Source organism: Suncus etruscus, chromosome 1, assembly GCF_024139225.1.
Source record: "Suncus etruscus isolate mSunEtr1 chromosome 1, mSunEtr1.pri.cur, whole genome shotgun sequence".
Lineage (NCBI taxonomy): Eukaryota > Metazoa > Chordata > Mammalia > Eulipotyphla > Soricidae > Suncus > Suncus etruscus.
In genome coordinates this window covers 182123673-182144397 of record NC_064848.1, presented here as the reverse complement: position 1 = coordinate 182144397, position 20725 = coordinate 182123673, and the positions used below count along the sequence as shown (strand labels likewise).

Below are 20725 nucleotides of genomic sequence, written 5' to 3'. Positions count from 1 at the left end.
CAAACAAAAACAAGCAAAGCACACCAAAAAGAAAAAAAACTAACAGTGGGCTAGTGAGAAAACTCAATTAAGTTGGAGCAGATGCTTTGAATGCAAGAGCATTGGTTTAAGCACCATCACCACCTAGATCACTTCTGGAATAGTCCCTGAGCACTAAGCTGGGAGTAGAATACCAAGTACACCTGAAAAAAAAATCAATAACAAAAGTAAATTGAGAAGATAAGTTTAGAATCATAAAACTCAGAGGAGAGGGGGAGAGATTGTTTGGTGGGTAAGATGTTTGCCTTGCATGTGGCTGACCCGGTTTGATCCTCAGCATCCATATGGTTCCCTGAACCTGCCAAGAGTTATTCCTGAGTTCAGAACCAGGAGTAATCCCTGACACTGCCAGGTATAGACACCCTCCACCAAAAAAAAAAAAAAAAAAAGTGGAGTAAATTCAAGAATGACAATCAATAAAGGAATAAAACCTTTACAAAATACTTTTTTTTTTGGGGGGGGGGGCCACACCCGGCAGTGCTCAGGGGTTATTCCTGGCTGTCTGCTCAGAAATAGCTCCTGGCAGGCACGGGGGACCATATGGGACACTGGGATTCGAACCAAACACCTTTGGTCCTGGATCGGCTGCTTGCAAGGCAAACGCCACTGTGCTATCTCTCCGGGCCCTACAAAATACTTCTTAAAAAAAAAAGAGGGAACCTGAATGACAATTCAGTCTATGGTCAAAGTATAGCCCTGGAGTTGCTCTGTGCCTATGTGTATATATGCCCAATACCATGAAGAAGGCACATGACTATCATCAGATGTTCTATGGGCAATGCCCCTAAGAAAGCTAAGACCACTGAGACACAGCTCATACTTTGTTCATAAAGAATTGTCATGACAGTCCTGATAGTTTAAAGCACTGAATCGGGGCCGGAGCGATAGCAGAGGTCAGGCATTTGTCTTGCATGTGGCCAACCCAGGATGGACCCTGATTCAATTCCCAGCATCCCATATGGTCCCCCAAGCCTGCCAGGAGTGATTTATGAGCGCAGAGTCAGAAGTAACCCGTGAGCAATGCTGAATGTGCCAAACAAACAAACAAACAAAAAGCAAAGCATTAAATCAGAATTAGGTGTTTGGGACACATGAAGAAACAGGGCAGAAGTGGTCTCTGCCCTTAATGGGCTATGGTCTACATGGAAATTTTATATAAGATTAGTGTCATCGGGCCCGGAGAGATAGCACAGTGATGTTTGCCTTGCAAGCAGCCGATACAGGACCAAAGGTGGTTGGTTCAAATCCCGGTGTCCCATATGGTCCCCCGTGCCTGCCAGAAGCTATTTCTGAGCAGACAGCCAGGAGTAACCCCTGAGCACAGCCGGGTATGGCCCCAAAACAAAAACAAACAAACAAACAAAAAGATTAGTGTCATCAGGGCCGGAGAGGTGGCGCTAGAGGTAAGGTGTCTGCCTTGCAAATGCTAGCCAAGGAAGGACAGCGGTTCGATCCCCCACGTCCCAAATGGTCCCCCCAAGCCAGGGGCAATTTCTGAGCACTTAGCCAGGAGTAACCCCTGAGCATCAAACTAGTGTGGCCCAAAAAAAAACAAAAAAAAAAAAAAAAGATTAGTGTCATCACAATAATAAGCCCATGAAGAAACTGTATAAGAGGACCTATAAAATTGGAAGGTATGGAAAAGTCTCTTGTGGATATGACAAGTAAACTATGTTCTAGAAGGTAATCAAAAAGGGATCAAGAGGCTGGAGCAATAGCAAAGCAAATAAGGCATTTGCCTTGCATGTGGTTGACCCAGGTTCAATCCCTGGCACTCCATATGGCCCCTGAACCCACCGGGAGTGATTTCTAAGCATACCCAGGAGTAAGGACCAAGCAACACCATGTGTAGCCCCAAAACAAAAAACAAACCAAAAAAAAAAAAAAAAAAGGATCAAGATGAATAACTCAGTCAAGTCCACGGAGAGAGCTCAAAAGGCGGGAGTGCATGATTTGTACATGGGAGATCCAGATTCAATCCCAGTACTACTGGTTCAAAAAACTAAACAAACTAAAACAAAATGTCTCAAGCAAAATACACAGTACATGTGAGGGTCCAAAAATGGGAATGTCAAATCAGGGTCAATGTGGGTAGAACAGAATGAATGAGAAGAACAGTCAGCCCACTTAAAATTCTCTGGCCACAAAATGTCAACTCACCTAAGGAAAAATAATTTTTTTATAATTTTTTTTTTTTTTTTTTGTTTTTGGGCCACATCTGGCAGTGCTCCTGGCTGTCTGCTCAGAAATAGCTCCTGGCAGGCACGGGGGACCATATGGGACACCGGGATTCGAACCAACCACCTTTGGTCCTAGATCGACTGCTTGCAAGGCAAATGCCGCTGTGTTATCTCTCCGGGCCCGGAAAAATAATTTCTAACTGTGGCTGGCATTACATTAAGTGTAAGTAAGTCAATGCTATCTGCATGCTGTGATAATGCAGCAGCAAACAGAGGAGTGGAGACAGGGAGAACAATTAGCAGGGTATGGCTATCCAATGGGGAAAGGAGGTGGGTACTCTATGGGATTTAAGATGTCACTGAATTAGCTATTTGATTTAAGATATCTTTGGAGGCAAGATTAATAATTTATTGGGGAATAAGATCGACTTTATGCCAATCTTCTGTAAAGAAGCTCTGGATAGGTAAAGCATCTGATACTTCTCGTGATGAGTTTCTTTAGTCCTGGGGGCAACTTATTTGTTGGTTTTACTCAGCATTTGCGATCGTTCAAAATTAAACATTTCTACTGATTAAGATAAAATGCTTAGGAAGCTTACCTAGCATTTTGCTTACGTAAGGTTCAATGTCCACATCCTGGAGATGTTGATACGTGTGTGCATGATAGAGACGAAGTGTGGAGTCCAGGCGAATGGAGACCCACACACCATCACCAACCCATGCAAGTTGCCGCACTTGGCTCTCTTTCCTGGGGTGTGCATCAAATGACTTCTAGAAAGATCAAAATACAATGTTATTTTTACTACCTCGTAAGGGTTCAACTTTAAAGTTTGTACTAAATTGGGAACTGGAGATGAAGTGGCAAGGCATGCTTTCCTTACAAGTGAGGCCATAAATTGGAACCCCAGTGCCACCCAAATGCTCCATCTCTGGTCTGTAATGTGCAAGTACCTCAATTAAAGTGAGCACTCCTGGGAAGCTGAAGATGAGAGTGAAGCTGTCAGAAGTGTGAACCTTGACAAGGACCACAGTGACTGGCCCTCAGTTAAGTTTACTACAACCAGAGTTCATTAGCACCACAGCTAGAGTGCATCCACTTTAGTGCTTTCTTTACCACAATAAGTACTATGGCCAAGCTCTGAGCACCACAACCAGCTATGCAACCCTGATAAGCACCACAACCAAACAGGTATGTGAGTACCAATCATTAAAATAACTGCTAAAGGATAAAGGAGGAAAAACCTGATTTTTTTTTTTTTTTTTGGTTTTTGGGCCACATCCGGCAGTGCTCAGGGGTTACTCCTGGCTATCTGCTCAGAAATAGCTCCTGGTAGGCACAGGGGGGGTGGGGGGGCATGTGGGACACAGGGATTCCGCTACCGCTGTGCTACCTCTCCGGGCCCGATAATTTGTTTAATAATTTGGTAAACTGTGTTAAAAGAGGAGGCAAAAAACTGTTCACTAAATATTCTTTTTGTTTGTTTGTTTGTTTGTTTTGGGTCACACCTGGCAGCACTCAGGAGTTACTCCTGGCTCCACGCTCAGAAGTCGCTCCTGGCAGGCTTGGGGGATCATGTGGGATGCCAGGATTTGAACCACCGTCCTTCTGCATGCAAGGCAAAGGCCCTACTTCCATGCTATCTCTCCGGCCCGTTTACTAAATATTCTTATAAACAATTATCCTACATTATAAAAAGAAAGAGCCAAGGACTAAAGGATACAGAAATCCAGTACTATATAGGCTATCAACTCATGAAAGCAAAACTGGCACATACTTACTAGCTACGTTCGATAAAACAGAGAGATATAACTGAATATGCTAAGCACACACTTTGCAAGTGAGAGGTCTGGGTTCAATCCCTGACAGAGTCCCCTGAGCATTGCTGGGAGGAACCAATATGCACAGAGTTGAGAGTAGCCAAGCTCATGGCTAGGTGTGGTCCCAAAGTCATAAATAAATAAGTGAACTTTCGGGCCGGAGAGATAGCACAGTGGCGTTTGCCTTGCAAGCAGCCGATCCAGGACCAAAGGTGGTTGGTTCGAATCCCAGTGTCCCATATGGTCCCCCGTGCCTGCCAGGAGCTATTTCTGAGCAGACAGCCAGGAGTAACCCCTGAGCACCGCTGGGTGTGACCCAAAAAACAAAAACAGACAAATAAGTGAATTTTCAACTAGTATAAAAAAATGCATGAAAATTCTATTTATACTTAAAAACAAGCTATATAGCTCTCTGTGTGTGTGTGTGTGTGTGTGTGTGTGTGTGTGTGTGTGTGTGTGTGTGTGTGTGTGTGTGTGTGTGTGTGTGTGTGCGCGCGCGCGCGAAGAGATCTGAAAAGAACACCAAGGATTATAACTTTGGGGCTTTCAGGCAGGGAAGGTAGTTCAAAGGGCTGAATGAGTGATTTACAAATGGAAGGTTAAATCTAGCACCAGACGGTCCCTTGAGCACTGCCAGTGTGGCCAGACAGGCCTCATATCTTTGCATTTTTTAAACAAGATAGATGTATGCATTGTGATGAAACATTTAAGAAAGCAGTACTGGGGTGGGAGCGATAGCACAGCGGTAGGGCGTTTATGTGCAGCAGACCCAGGATGAACCTGGGTTCAATCCCCAGCATCCCATATGGTCCTCCTAAGCCTGCCAGGAGCGATTTCTGAGTGAGTAACACTTGAGCACCACCCTGAAACCAAAACTAATCAAAAAGCAAGCAGTATTAAGTAGTTTGTCTTTACAACAAACTTCCAATGCAATCTTATTTTTTGTTTTTGTTTTTGTTTTTCGGACCACACCATTTGATGCTCAGGGGTTACTCCTGGCTAAGTGCTCAGAAATTGCCCCTGGCTTGGGGGGACCATATGGGACGCCGGGGGATCGAACCACGGTCCTGATCCTTGGCTAGCGCTTGCAAGGCAGACACCTTACCTCTAGCGCCACCTCGCCGGCCCCCTTATTTTTTAATGTATGAAACACACTAAATGTGCTGATATACACATAATGGAGAACTGAGAATTATCTTCCCACACAACACATATGTAGGCACTACTCAAGAAGCATGTATTCAAATACATGTGTCCACCTACTCAGATAAACATGAAATGTTCATGTGTGAATCCTTTCTCTTTTATATCAACTTCCTATTTTCTCTTGCAATAGTGGTGAGAGGTGAAAGAGAGAAAGAGAAAGAGACAGAGAGAGAGAGACAGAGAGAGAACATGGGCTTTTTTTAACTAGATGACTAAAACATACTGATTTAGAAAATAATTCTTCCTGCTGGAGCAATAACATGGTTATGTAACCCGAGCACCGCTAGGTGTGACCCCCAAAACAAACAAACCCAATTCTAAAGAAGCTGAACATAATCTCAAAATCACTAAGTAATACAAATTTAGGAAGTACAGAGAATATAAATTAGCTTACCTCTATTTTCATGGCCTTTGGCTGTACCACATAGATTTTGTTCCTGTAGCCACACCAGACTTTGTCGTGTACCACAGTCATGCATCGAATAGAATGGTGAGGCCGCCCAAGGTCTAACAGGTGATAGTTCGACAAATCCCACTGCCCATCTTAGAAGAAAGAGATTACTAGTTAGAGTAGACCATCTTTTTTTTTTTTTTAATAATTTTTATTTTGACCACAGTGGATTACAAATCTTTCACAGTAATATTTTAGGTACATAAGTAGACCATCTTTTATTAAAAGAAACATTCTATTTGGATGTACAATTAAACTCTAACCTGCAACCTGAAGGGGAAGACCTCAAAGATCATCTGATCCAGTCTGCCAAACAGCACCTGAATCCCATTGTTCTTAGCAGTAATGACATGATTGGGCCAGTTATCTGTTGGTAACAGCACTTTTTTTTTGGGGGGGGGGGGGCGCGCCATACCCAGTGACATTCAAGGGTTACTCCTGGCTATGTGCTCAGAAATTGCTCCTGGCTTGGGGGAGCATATGGGACTCCAGGGAATGGAACTGAAGTCTGTCCTAGGTCAGCCATGTGCAAGGCAAACGTCCTACTGCTGAACCACTGCTCCAGTCCCAGTGACTACTTTTAAGAATTATAATGGATTCAATGTTATTTGGGAATACAAGTAACTTTCACTCATGTGCTTTTTAATATATTTTCTCAATTAGAAGTTGAGCACTTCTGGGGCCGGCGTGGTGGCTCTAGAGGTAAGGTGTCTGCCTTGTCAGCGCTAGCCTAGGACGGACTGTAGTTTGATCCCCCGGTATCCCATATGGTTCCCCCAAGCCAGGAGCGACTTCTGAGCACATAGCCAAGAGTAACCCCTGAGCATCATCGGGTGTGGCCGAAAAACCAAAAAAAAAGAAAAAAAAGAAGTTAAGCACTTCTAATACTTCAGGACTTAGGGATGCTATAATATTTGTGATGACAGAAAATACAGTTAAGAACCAATTTCTTGAGATCTTTTTGCTTTGTAGCTTCACTTGAAAAAGGTTGATGAAAGAAAATGTACTACCTCACAAAGTATCTTAGCCATTTCCAGAAAACTAATGGTCTGAAAATTACCTCCCTTATCTAGCTAAAGCAGGGTCTCAAACTCGCGGCCCTTTGTACAACATTTTGTGGCCCGCGGCCAGCCTTCAAATATCGAAGTAAGCAATAAAAATCGCATTAGTAAGAAAAAAATCGCATTAAACAATCGCATACCCCGAGCAGTTCCGTTTGGGGCATGCAAATGTTTAATGCAATTTTTGGCGAGATTTTTCTTACTGATGCAATTTTTTATTGCGAATATTCGGTAAGCGAAATCCCTTATGCTGTCCTGCCTCACCCCGATTTTGCCTCCTGTGGCCCCCAGGTAAATTGAGTTTGAGATCCCTGAGCTAAAGTCTACTTCTTTGTATTTAACTGCCCATTAGTCTAAAGCTCTATTTTCCCTTCACTCCTTTCATCATCAAGCATCCGTGGTATGCATCTTGTGCATATTACAGTTTATAGGTCTTCCACATTACATGACCATCCTATTCTGGACACTAATTTCTATGAGGTTTAAAATATTAACTTACCTTGAATTTGTAATCAACCTTTAGATAAACTCTCACTCTTCTTTTTTTTTTTTTTTTTTTTTTTTTTTTGTGGTTTTTGGGTCACACCCGGCAGTGCTCAGGGGTTATTCCTGGCTCCAGGCTCAGAAATTGCTCCTGGCAGGCACGGGGGATCATATGGGATGCCGGGATTCGAACCGATGACCTCCTGCATGAAAGGCAAACGCCTTACCTCCATGCTATCTCTCCGGCCCCTAAACTCTCACTCTTGAGGTATGGTTTTTCCACCTAACTCTTCTTAAGCCTAAGTCAGAATTTAACATTAAATGCTTTTGGGGCGGGGTGGGGGGGCAGCCAGGATTCACTCTGGCAATAGTACTTTGAATTTAGCTGGCATAAATAGATACATATTTTTTGGGTCATACCCGGCAGCAGTCAGGGTTTACTCCTGGCTCTACGCTCAGAAAACACCCCTGGTAGGCTCGGGGGACCATATGGGATGCTGGAATTCGAACCACCGTCCTTCTGCATGCAAGGCAAATGCCCTACCTTCATGCTATCTCTTTGGCCCCTGGCATAAATATTTTTATTCTATCTTCTCTAGGCTCTTCCAACTTAGTAAGTAACCATGTCACTAAATTCTCTGTGCTTCAGTTTACTCTTCTAAATTGCTGTGGAGATTAAACTCTAAGTCTATAAAGAGCCAGACCATCATAGAGTCCTTTGACTCTTTGAGGATATGGTGCATTTGCATTGACCATCAACCTCTGGGTACCTGTCAGATACAAAGCCTACCAAGTATCATCTATTTCACATTTGTCTAAGTTCAAATGGATAAACACTTTGACAGTGGCAAATGGATCACTAAGAAAATTACTTAAAGGACTGGCATGTCTGAGATCTCCAAATTTGAACCCCAGAACCATATGCCCCACTGTTCCCCAAACCTTCAGATATAGCCCGGTGGCCCCAAGCACCACCACTGGGCCTAAGCAGCACTGCATCACAGGGCCCAAGCACCGAAGCAACCAGCTTCTATAGCAAGGCTGAGTATCACCACTAGTGGCCCCCAACCCTACAAGGACTGCCTAGGAGCACCCCCCCAATACTCCAAAAATCCTTGGGAAAGTCTTGGTAAACTATATTTTTATAACAAATCCCCAATCTACCAATCTAGTAGTAGAAAATAAACTATCATTTGTGGTTTATATGCATATATTAAAATTATACAGTGGGGTTGGAACAGTGGCACAAGCGGTAAGGCGTTTCTGCCTTGCGCACGCTAGCCTAGGACAGACCACGGTTCAATCCCCCGGAGTCCCATATGATCCCCCAAGCTAGGAGTGATTTCTGAGCACATAGCCAGGAGTAATCCCTGAGTATCACAGGTGTGGTCCAAAAAAAACAAAAACAAAAACAAAAAAGAGTTATATAGTGATACAACTCAATTTCCTTAATTCACTCACGTCAGATCTGGCACCATAACTCACTCCACATATATAGATAGCAATACCTGACTGGGTTCAAGAATAACTCCTGCAGGGTTTGGGGGACCCATGGGATGATGGAATCAAAGTTGGGTTGCCTTCAAACAAGGCAGGCACCCTACCTATTGTACTATCACTCTGGCACCAACACATTTTTTTAAGGGGAAGAATAAACATAATGATGTTAAATTAAAAACATTTCAGGGCCACAGCAACAGTACAAAGTAAGATGCTGTCTTGCATCAAAAGTGCTTACCTTCAACCCTTGGCATCCCATAGAATCTTCCAAGCTTACCAGGAATAAACCCTAACGACTGTGGGTAAGGCCCCAAACAAACAACAATGACAAAACTGCTTTTAAATAGGTTTCCAAATGTATGTGAATGTAAGTTATTTATAAAATACTATGTAAAATATTTTTATTATAATTTTCCTATATGGATATTTATAAAAAAAAATCCAATGTCTAGATATTTGCTCCTGTTGGCTAACATGCTTTCACTAGATAGACTACTAATAAAACTAGTATACCTCCAAGCAGGACTCTCTTATTTTACTATGTCACATATTGTTAGCATTCCACTTAAATCTCTATTCTTTCTCCTGTTAAGCATCATGTATTTAAAACATAGGAAGTCAACCTGTTTGAAATTGCTTGTGTAAAAAAAAAAACCAAATAACTACACATGTTCTGCATTCATAACAACTCACCAACTCCTCTGTGAAAGATTGCTAGGGTGCCATCAGCCAGGGCCACTAACACAATTCCTTTCACATGTCTGCAAAAAGAGAAGGAAATTTCAGAGCTCTTCATTCAGGAACACAGAAGACACTTTATACTACTGAACTAGTGGAGATACTCTTACTCTCAGGGTTAATCTGTGCTAGAGGAAGAACTTATACCAGAACCTAAATGATGTTACTCTTTCCTTCACTGAGAAAGCCTAGTTAAGAAAATATCAGCCAGATCAAATGAACAGCACAAGTGGTGACACTACCTGTTTCACTTTCTGACAAAGCTTGGACTCTCATCACACAGTATGGATTAAAAGTTCACAGAGTAGAGATACAACACCATAAAAAGATGAAAAGAGTCATGTCTGTGAACAGACTTTTGAGTCAACATATAGAAAAGGACAAGTAGGGGCCGGAGAGATAGCATGGAGGTAAGGCGTTTGCCTTTCATGCAGAAGGACGGTGGTCCAAATCCCAGCATCGCATATGGTTCCCCCTTTGCCTGCCTGGGGCGATTTCTGAGCAAGGAGCCAGGAGTAACACCTGAGCACTGCGGGGTGTGACCCTCCCCCAAAATAAAGAAAAGGACAAGTAAATAAATGCCCCAATGCACATATTCGCAAAGTAAATAATATTCTAGAACAAATATAAACTGACAGGTACTATTATTTTCCTCATAGAACTAAACCTCACAGTACAGTGAGGAATTAACCAGAAAAGCATTCACTTCAAAGCTTCTCTTAAACTAGAGAAGCTACCTGGGCCACACCTGGCAGTGCTCAGGAGTTACTCCTGACTCTGTGCTCAGAAATTGCTCCTAGCAGGCTCCGGGGACCATATGGGAATGCCCGGGAATCAAACCCGGGTCCATCCCTGGTAGGCCATGCACAAGGCAAACGCCCTACTGCTATGCTCTCTCTCTCTGGCCCCCATAAAAGTAATTTAAACAAATCCACAAAACCCCTGGATATTGAGAAATGGAATACATGTTAGCTTGTATAATAATCTTTTAAAATCCAGTTTATTCTAAAATACTTATTTTAAAAAGAATTTCTGAAATAAAACTTACACAATACTGAGAATTGAATCCTTGAGTTTAATGGAATGAAGACATTTCCTCCACTGGGCTACAGACGAATGAACATATAAACTGCAAGAACAAAATCAAGACTGGTTAGGCATACAGCACATTGAGATATAATTTTTATCTGATAATGATCAAAAATTGGTTTTGGGAAAAGAAGGAAATTAAGATTTCAGGGAAACTATCAATGAGAAAAAAAGGTAGATATAATGCAGAAAAAGGAGTTGCTCAGCAATATAAGACTGAAAAGTCAGGGCCCGGAGAGATAGCACAGCGGTGTTTGCCTTGCAAGCAGCCGATCCAGAACCAAAGGTGGTTAGTTCAAATCCCGGTGTCCCATATAGTCCCCCGTGCCTGCTAGGAGCTATTTCTGAGCAGACAGCCAGGAGTAACCCCTGAGCATCGCTGGGTGTGGCCCAAAAACCAAAAACCAAAAACCAAAAAAAAAAAAAAAAAAAAAAGAATGAAAAGTCAGAACTTGGTCAATTAGTTCCAAGTTACCCTATACTACAGTTTGGCTAAAATTCCCTAAAAAATCATTCATTGTCTGGCTAAAAAGATAGTTCAATGAGTTGAAGTGCACACTTTGCGTTTCAGAGGCCTAAGATCTATACCAGATATTATGGTCCCCCTAGCACCAGTCAGAATGGCCCCTGAGCATCACTGAGTGTGGCCCCAAGACCAAACAAATAAAAACTGCTACCTTTCTAAATCCTGACTTTTAATCTTGGGATAACAGAAAGGAATGAGACAACCTATATCCCACAGTTTATGTCCTTGTGTTAATATTGTCTGCAGGCTTTTTAAAAATGCAGGCTTTCAAAGATTTTAATAGTGGGGGAGGGACTTAAAAAAGCATGTTATGGCATGAAATTCTAACTTCATTGTCCCTAAAGTTTTTTTTACCAGACTACAGTCTAACTCATGTAATGTACTGCTAATGCAATGGTACTTTTGGAACCACAATAGCAGAGTGGAGCAGTTGTTAGAGATCACATGGCCAGAAGATCCAAATTATTTCTTATCTGATCATCTGCAGAAAAAAGATGCAGACTGTTCATTTTGTAGTTTTATTTTTTTTTCCCTTTGGTTTTTGGGCCACACCCAGCGATGCTCAGGGGTTACTCCTGGCTGTCTGCTCAGAAATAGCTCCTGGCAGGCACGGGGGACCATATGGGACACCGGGATTCGAACCAACCACCTTTGGTCCTGGATTGGCTGCTTGCAAGGCAAACGCAGCTGTGCTATCTCTCCAAGCCCCATTTTGTAGTTTTAGACCCTGGCAAAGATGTGCTGAGTGACCTTGCTTAACCTTTGGAAAAAAAAATAATCATAGGAAATTTTCCAGTGTATACTTAAAAAGTTTACCCAGGAGCTGCAGAGATAGCCCAGTGGGCTGAGCACATGCTTTGAAAAGCAAGAAACCCAAGAACCCCAGTACCACATGACAAGTACTCCAAGGAATAACCCTGGAGCACAGAGCCCCGAGCACAGTCCAAAAAACAAACAAAGAAAAAAGTTCATCCACAATTTAACACTTTATCTATCTTCTCAAGAATATTATTTTACAGGGAAACTGTAACTAAGAAATAGTTTTTCATTCAGAATCAAGTTTAATTTATGAGGCAATTATAACATAACTCATATTTGTGTACTTAGCATCAAAGAGATGGCTCAAGATGGCTCACCAGGCTGGAGTGCAACTCAAGCCCCAGCACTTCATGGACCTTTTAAGACTGTGGGAATGGTCCCATCTCCACCCAGAAATAGCACCCTTCCCTTCACACATTGCCAGAAGTGGGTCTCCAAAAACAAAATGTGTGTATATATAATTATTTGTTTTGATAAGAACATTTTTTTTGGTGTTAAGGATTGGACTTGGGGTTTCCCTTACAGCAGATGTGTACTTTCCTGCTGAAACACATTACCAGTCCTTTTTTGGTTTATATTTTGTGTGTATCATACATATTTGACTAATTTTCAAACTTCAAAAACAAGACAACAGATTAAAGAAACTCTAATACTAAAAAAATTGGTACCTACCAGCCATTCTGAGCTCCCAGCCACATAGTTGGTAAAAGACTACTCATTTTCTGGGCTTCTTCTCTTACCAGGTCTTGTTCAGTTGGCAATACTGATATTTGATCTTTAAACACATCTGAGGCACTACTGACGAAAGTGAAAAATAAGAAAATAAATTTGAATATGCTTATAGTTTGCAATGAGCTAATATTTCTTATTCTTTTCAATATCCAAAGTAATTAAAGAAGCTTGATTGAACCGAACATTTCTTTTTTTGGGGGGTGCACACCTTGTGAAGCTCAGGGGTTACTCCTAGCTATGCGCTCAGAAATCGCTCCTGGCTCGGGGGGACCACATGGGACACCGGGGGATTGAACTGTGGTCTGTCCTAGGTCAGCTGCATTAAAGGCAAATGGCCTACTGATGTGCCACCGCTCTGGCCCCTGAACCAAACATTTCTGTATCTCACAAATGTTAGTTTAAAAAAAAAATTAAAGAAACTTCAAAGTGAGGGGCCGGAGAGATAGCATGGAGGTAAGGCATTTGCCTTTCATGCAGGAGGTCATCAGTTCGAATCCCGGTGTCCCATATGGTCCCCCGTGCCTGCCAGGAGCAATTTCTGAGCATGGAGCCAGGAATAACCTCTGAGCAGTGCCGTGTGTGACCCAAAAAAGCCAAAAAAAAAAAAAAAAAAAAAAAAGAAACTTCAAAGTGAAATGCTCATATTAAATATTTTAACAGTGCTGGAGAGATACTATGCATGCTGATCTCAGCTTGATCCCCAGCAGGAACATGGGATTTTCCAAGTACAGGGGCCTCTAGGAGCGACCTCTGAGCACACAGCCACAGTAACCCCACAACACTCTCAGTTATGGTTCTCCACAATCCCCTCCAAATACAAATTTCAATGACTACTAGAATTACACTAACATACTTAGATACTCGAGGTGCAGATAAAGAAGTTAATCCTGGTAGAGAAATTCAAAAGGTAAATTTAGACATTATTAAGGGCCCTCCCTTACAATTATCTTGTGCCCGTTTTTCCTGACAAGGGTGAAGAAGTAGGAGAGAAGAAGTGGGATGGTGTTTTAAAACCATAGGTGTAGAAAGATAGTACAGTGGGTGATCGCCAGATATAGTGTCCTAAGTCTGCCAGGTATGATTCCTGAGTGCAGAGCTAAGATTAACACTAAGCATTGCCAGGTGGGCCTTCTCCCCGCAAAAAACAAAAACAACAACAACAACAAAAACAAAAAAGACACACACGCACATACACAGCTCTAACAGCCACGTCCACATTCACACACCTACTGCCACATAAACTCATCAGCCCAGCTTCATGACTAATCTTGAAAAGATGCAAGCCAAGCAGCTAAAATTCACGGGTCCACTGGTCTTATGGCTGAAAACTCTAGAGCATCCTCTGGTGGGAGGGTGCAGGCTGAGCCTCTGCCCTACCAAAGCCTGGGAAGCCGCACCACACCACAGCTGCTGCCCTGCAAAAGGCCCAACTTCACTGCTTCATGACTAATCCCTACAGAGATGCCAAGTAAATGAAAAGCCTGGTACAGAGTTTTTCAGGTTGAAAACCCCCCCTCCCACCTCCCTGCCATACTGTCAGAAGCCCCAGCAGCAATACCCACATCCCTTCATGTAAACAATGGATCCATTTTCCAATTTTATAGCTTCACGACTAATCTCATAAGCGATGCAAGCCAAGCTAAGATACTGAAACTCATCAGCCCAGTTCTACAGATCTTGGAGTTTCTGGAGCTGCATGACACATCCATCATATTGACAGCCCAGCAGAACCCAGATTAAATGGAAAAGGAGCATAGAATCCAACCAAATCCAATAAAAAAATAAAAAACCAAAAAAAAAAAAAAAAAAAAAAAACAACCACAGTAACACAGAAGGCACAACTAGCAACAAACAGCATAGTAAACCTTCAGAGAAAGACTTAATGACCGCATTGTGAGATATAACAATTTTCACAAATTTTCTTTTACTGAAGTATTCTTCATTAATTCCACTAGCCATTTGGTTGTAACAAGCAATATAAAGTAAATTATGTACCTGCTAAGAGGGCAGGCTTGGTGGTAGTGAGAAAGTGGGGACAATGGACAATGATGGAGAGAAGGTGGGGTTTGTGTTGGAACACTGAGTGCCTGAAACTACCTTATGAACAACTTGGTAAACCATAGTGTATATAAAGAAAATATTTTTCAAAATCTTTATATAGATTCAGAGAGATAGCATAGCGGTAGGGTGTTCACCTTGCACGCAGCAACCCAGGACAGACGGTGATTCAAATTCCAGCATCCCGTATGGGTCCCCCAAGCCAGCCAGGAACAATTTCTGAACAGAGAGCTAGGAGTAACCCCTGAGCGCTGCCGGGTGTGATCCAAAAACCAAACCAAACTAAACCAAAACCAAAACCTAAAACAAAAAACCCTTCTATATACAAGGAAAAAGTATAAAGATTTTCTAAAATAAGTATCTTACATTTGTATTATAGCCCCAAACTTACTTTCCTTGTTTTGTCACAGCACATTTAGTTTAAAAAAAGTTTATCACAGGGCTGGAGAGATAGCATGGAGGTAAGGCCTTTCATGCAGGAGGTCATCAGTTCAAATCCCAGCGTCCCATATGGTCTCCCGTGCCTGCCAGGAGCAATTTCTGAGCCTGGAGCCAGGAATAACCCCTGAGCACTGCCAGGTGTGACCCAAAAACCACACACACATAAAAAGTTTATCACACACTAAATAGGCAAATGAATCTACTAATTCGGAAAAAGATTACTTAGTTCTTATATTAACAATTAAATGCTGACGATGACTTAGTTGCTCTACATATCAGAAGAAAAAATATTAAATTGCAAGAAGGATCCAATTTAGGTGAATCTTATCAGTTTTTCATTATGACCCAGAGAAAGGTTAAAGAACGGTTAAAGAATTCACTAACATCCTGAGTTTATAGAATCTTCTAAGGTTGTTTTCTAATAAAATGTCAGAAACTAAATTTCAAAGGTCATTTAAACCCAGAAGGGAAATTTAAACAATGGCCAATTTTTGGTGACAATTTAAAAGTTGGATACTGAAATGGCCAAAGTATTAACAGATGAAAAACAAAAACTACAGTGAAGAAATGATTGTACCAGAGCAGAAAGTGACCAGAAAAACTTCAGTACAATAGATCATTTTTCTCAGGTGTTGAAGCATTGTATGACTGAAACTCAACTATCAACAACTTTTTAACTCTATCTCAGAGTGATTTAATTAAAATAATAATAAACCAGATGATATTTCTACCAAAACTGTTCCTTAGGACTGGAGAGAGAGTATAGCAGGTAGAGCACTTGCTTTGCATGCAGTCAACCTGGTTTGGATCTTGGCACCCTATATATGTCTCCCAAGCCCATCAGGAGTAAGTCTTGAGCACAGAGCCAGGAGTAAGTCCTGAGTACAGTGGGTATAGTCCCCCCAAAATCAAAATAAATATAATATTTTTCTTTTAAGTTGGAAGGAATAGAGAAATTAGGGAGGGGCACAGAAATTCAGAGAGAATGCAGTGGAATGAAGACAGTGTGAAAATCGGTCAGAGCATTCTATGCCACAACAATGCCAATTAAGACAATATTTCAGCTTCTTGAGGTTCTTTAGTTTCCTAAGATGCTAGTGTACTTGTATACCTTGACTGGTACACTGGAGAGAGGTCTTCTGGGATCTGAACTCCTAAAGGATCTGTAAAGACATGTTCTGTGTAAACACCAGTCTGTGCTGTGTCCACAACTACGTCTTCTGCTGACCCCGAATTGCCTTCTGTGGCTTCAGTAGCTTCTTCTGCTGTTGGAACATTTTCATCAACCTCACTATTTTCTGCTTCTTTCTCTATAAAGTAAACCATGCCAGGTCAGTTTTATAAGAATTTCTTCAAACAAATCGATGCTAGACCCCCTTCTCTACCCTACAATATGACACTGAAAAATAGGATGTGGAGGGAAATGAAGGAATCCAACCCAAAGCCTTACATGGGGGTCAGCACACACTCTAGGCCAGGAACCCCCAAACTATGACCCATCGAGTATTTCTGCTGCTGCTACCAGTCCTGTTTAGCAGCCAACTCGTCCTGGACCTGCAGTGCGCTACATATTCCAACTTCCCTCCTCTCTGTCTCTCAACTTCCCTCTCTCTGTCTCAGGCAGGAGTCCTCAAACTATGACTCACCAAAAACAGGGTCATAGTTCTCATAGAAATACTGGTAAGTTTGTTGGGCCAGAGCAATAGCAAAGAGGATACGGTGTTTGCCTTGCAAGAGCTGACCAGGATTCAATTCCCAGCATCCCACATGGTCCCCATGCCTGCCAGGAGGATTTCTGAGTGCAGAGCCAGAAGTAACCCTGAGCACCGCCAGATATGGCCCCAAAACAAGAAATTTTGGTAAGTTTGTTGATTTAATTTTACTAGTTCTTCATTTTAAATATTGTATTTAAATATTTCTTTTCTGTTTTTATTTATTTATTTATTTAAATTTTTCCTTTTAGAGACAGGGTCTCACTATGTTTCCCAGGCTGGAGTGCAGTGGCTATTCACAGGCGCGATCCCACTACTGATCAGCACGGGAGCTTTGACTTGCTTCGTTTCCGACCTGGACCGGTTCGCCCCTTCTTAGGCAACCTGGTGGTCCTCCACTCCCGGGGAGGGGGGGTTACCATATTGATGCCGAACTTAGTGTGGACACCCGATCAGCATAGTGCACTGCAGCCCAGAACTCCTGGACTCAGGCGATCTTCCAGCCTCAGCCTCCCGAGTTGCTGGGATTACAGGAGCCCGCCACCACGCCTTTTATTTTTTAAAACTTCAAAATATGTGCAGTGTGTGTAGGAATTTGTTTGATTTTTTTTTTTAACTACAGCCCAGCCCTCCAATGGTTTGAGAGACAGTGAGCTGGCCCCATTTAAAAAATCTGAGAACCCTTGGAGCCAGAGAGATAACACAGCATTTGCCTTGCACACAACTGACCCAGGACGAACCTGGGTTCCATCTTGCCATCCCATTTGGTCTCCATCCCAGCAGCAGAGCCAGGAGTAATCCCTAAGTACTGCCAAATACTCAAAACAAAAAACAAAACAAAACAATTGAGGACCCCTGCTCTAGGCTGTAGTAACACCCCCAGTCTACAAGTTACAGGAACTTTCATCCTTGTTAAATTAAGATCATAACAAAGCATCTGGCATAGGCTCAGACTCTATACAGATTATCCATAAAGAGGACAGATATACCTGGTGGCCTGTCTATCACTGGAGAAGCACCATTGGTACTAGGGGAAGTGGCAGCTGTTGTCCCCCCTTCTGCAGAACAACCAACCACAGTGATGCCCCCCAGCAGACTGTCTGTCTCGGCTGAGCTGTTGCTTGTCATACTCCCACACAAAGATGCTTTGTCCACCTGTCCAGATTCTGAGAGCTCTTCTCCTGCAGGGTAATCTGTTTCTCGTGCTCCTGGGGGAAAAAGGGAAAGTAACTTAACTCAAAACAGAAAAAATAATTACATATGAAATCCTAGAGGCACTATTCTGTATATAAAAGCAACCGTAAGTTTGAAGTAACAGTGTGAGCTGAGAAAAATTGCTATTTGAGTAATTTAATCAGTTTTTATTTTCATGTTATTTGAAAATACCTTATTGTAGCTACTTAGATACAATAGATATTGTTCTAGCTATCTAACCTAGTGTTTCTAGGGTTTGTTTTTTAGAACATAAACTCCAAGATAGCACTGATTGAACTTTATCTTCAGTACCCAAATGAGGCTTTCCACAGAAGGAGGCCCAGTGCACTCTTACCTGGCACGCTCGCTATACAAAGAACATGGGAGTTGCAAACGGTGAAACTGTCAAGGATGTTGCCTGGCTGAACAGCATCAATAATGATCACTTTTGTGGCTGAATGAGTGCTGGTACAGATCCAGACTAGGCTGGATAATTCTTCTTGATTCTTCAATTCCTTCTGCTGTTCCTTGTAGAAACAAAGACAAGAAAATGTTTTAAATTTTAAGTGCTGTTTAAGCAGCTGTGCTATTGTGAAAGGCAATACTACTTCAAATTTATGTCAAAATTACTTGAAAGACTAAAACTACGAATACCTAACAATATAATTACTACACAAAAAATAGTAATACTTAAAGGAGATCAGTTATAAAAAAATGATCCATATTGGGGGAGGGGGGAATAGGCAGAGTGATAGTATAATGGGTACTGTTTGATTGAAACTGAGCCAGGTTTGATCTCCAGCATCCTATGTAGTCCTGAGTACCATCAGGATTGATGCCTGGTTCTATAGCCAGATGTGGCCCAACCCCCTCTCCATAAAAGAGAAGTTCTATAAGGGGAAACAGTGAGATCATTCAAAGGGCAGTACCATGTTCTTTGCATCCTCATTGCTGGGTTTAATTCCCAGGATGGACCACACTGACAACCACAGAGGATAAATTCCCAGTATCCAAGTATCAATCAACAAGTAGCCCCTGAGCACTGCCAGGGGTGGCTCAAAAACAACAAACCGTGAAGGTTGAGAAAAATAGGCACGTGCATTTGTGTCTGTGGGGGTGAAGAGGGGTAGTACTCCCAGCTTTTTGATGCATTCGGGGTCATTCCTGGCAGACCTCAGGGAACCATAAGTAATACTGGGATGGAACTTGGTCAACTGCATGCAAGGTAAACACTTTACCCACTATACTATCTCTGGGCCTGGAACATGCAAATGCCAAAGCTCTTTCAACTATATAACCAATTCAACAGTATACCAGGATCAAGGGTATCAATAGTCCCCAGATCTCCTGGATCCAAAAGACCAAACCATTAAAATAAGTGTCTCTAAGTGTGTATGTGGGGGGTTACGCAGAGTGATAGCACTGCTGTAGGGTGTTTGCCTTGCAGGCTGATGACCCAGGCCCAACCTGGGTTCAATCCCCGGCATTCCATATGATCTCCTGAGTCTGCTAGAAGCAATTTCTGAGCACAGAGCCAGTAGCAACTCCCTGAGCACTGCAGGGTGGGAGGGGGTGGGAGGGGGTGGGAGGAGAGGGGAGGGGAGGGAATCAAATGTGTGCACTTACCTTTAGCTCCTGGTCTAACTTGTCTAAACTGCTTTGAGATGCACTTCTCTGTTCACTGCCTTCTGTATCCAAACCAGAAATGTCTTTGTAAAAAACACTTGCTCCAACAACAGAGCCACCATCTCTGGTCTTTCCACCTGATAAATTGACTCCAACAGCACACCACAGCTTTTGGGGTTAGTCAGGGGGAAAAAAGGAGGGACGGTAAGGAGACATTAAGTTACTGTTCTCTAAAAATAAAAATTTCCATATTTTTTAAACAAAAATCTAATTTTCTTCAATATTCAGAGTATAACTGTCTAAACTTATAAAATGAACATTAATCTCACCCTCAGAAGTAAAAATCATTGTTTAGTTTTAGTAAGGACAAAATCCACCCAAAGTTTAAAAGTATATCAGATAATTTCAAAATATATAGTCACCTTCATTGATGTATCTTTTTCATCTAGAGGTCTGAGATAGACAGGTACAGGTAAATTTTTCATTTTATTTTCTCCTTGGCCATTGGTTACCTAATAATTGGTGCCCAAGGTTTGGGGGTAAGGAAGAGAAGGGGAAAAGAGCGTTAGAAAGTATCATCAAAAATGAATCTACAGGAGTAGAAAAAGAAAAAAAAAAGAAGAACCTACAGGGGCTGGAGCGGTGGCGCAGAGCAATAAGGCATCTGCCTTGCTGGCGCCAGCCTAGGGAGGACCACGGTTTGATCCCCCGGCATTCCCATATGGTCCTCCAAGCCAGGAGCGATTTCTGAGCGCATAGCCATGAGTAATCCCTGAGTATCACCCAAAAAACCAAAACCAAACCAAAAAAAAAAAAATAAGAACCTACAGAACCAATGAAATAAGAGTACAACGACTATTCTTTAAACTAAAATTCAAGATAATTTTGTTATTGTTATTTGAAAATGCATGTAGATGGCATTGATGGCAAATTTACCCCCTGCCCCCCCCCCAAAACACCAAGATGCTATAGGTGTTCAGAAGAGAAACAACAATCCACTTGGTTTATTTTATTCCCTCATTGTTGGAATGTGTGTATTGGACAGGGGACAG

The 20725-nt window shown here is 42.2% G+C and overlaps 1 protein-coding gene across 6 annotated transcripts in view; it reads right to left on the bottom strand.

The window, feature by feature from the left end:
• SPAG9 (sperm associated antigen 9) overlaps nucleotides 1-20725 on the bottom strand; it is a 142638-nt gene that overhangs the window by 11361 nt on the left and 110552 nt on the right. For 4 of the 6 annotated variants that reach the window (XM_049770948.1, XM_049770964.1, XM_049770980.1 and 1 more), the window contains 10 exons: nucleotides 20096-20185; nucleotides 19674-19841; nucleotides 18403-18574; nucleotides 17843-18061; nucleotides 16253-16451; nucleotides 12583-12708; nucleotides 10525-10605; nucleotides 9432-9499; nucleotides 5638-5786; nucleotides 2819-2990 (listed from right to left, as the gene is read on the bottom strand). In XM_049770948.1, coding sequence (XP_049626905.1) covers nucleotides 2819-2990; nucleotides 5638-5786; nucleotides 9432-9499; nucleotides 10525-10605; nucleotides 12583-12708; nucleotides 16253-16451; nucleotides 17843-18061; nucleotides 18403-18574; nucleotides 19674-19841; nucleotides 20096-20185 — 1444 coding nt within the window. The remainder of the gene's footprint in view (nucleotides 1-2818; nucleotides 2991-5637; nucleotides 5787-9431; nucleotides 9500-10524; nucleotides 10606-12582; nucleotides 12709-16252; nucleotides 16452-17842; nucleotides 18062-18402; nucleotides 18575-19673; nucleotides 19842-20095; nucleotides 20186-20725) is intronic. The other 2 variants (XM_049770956.1, XM_049770972.1) reach the window with 2 other exon arrangements.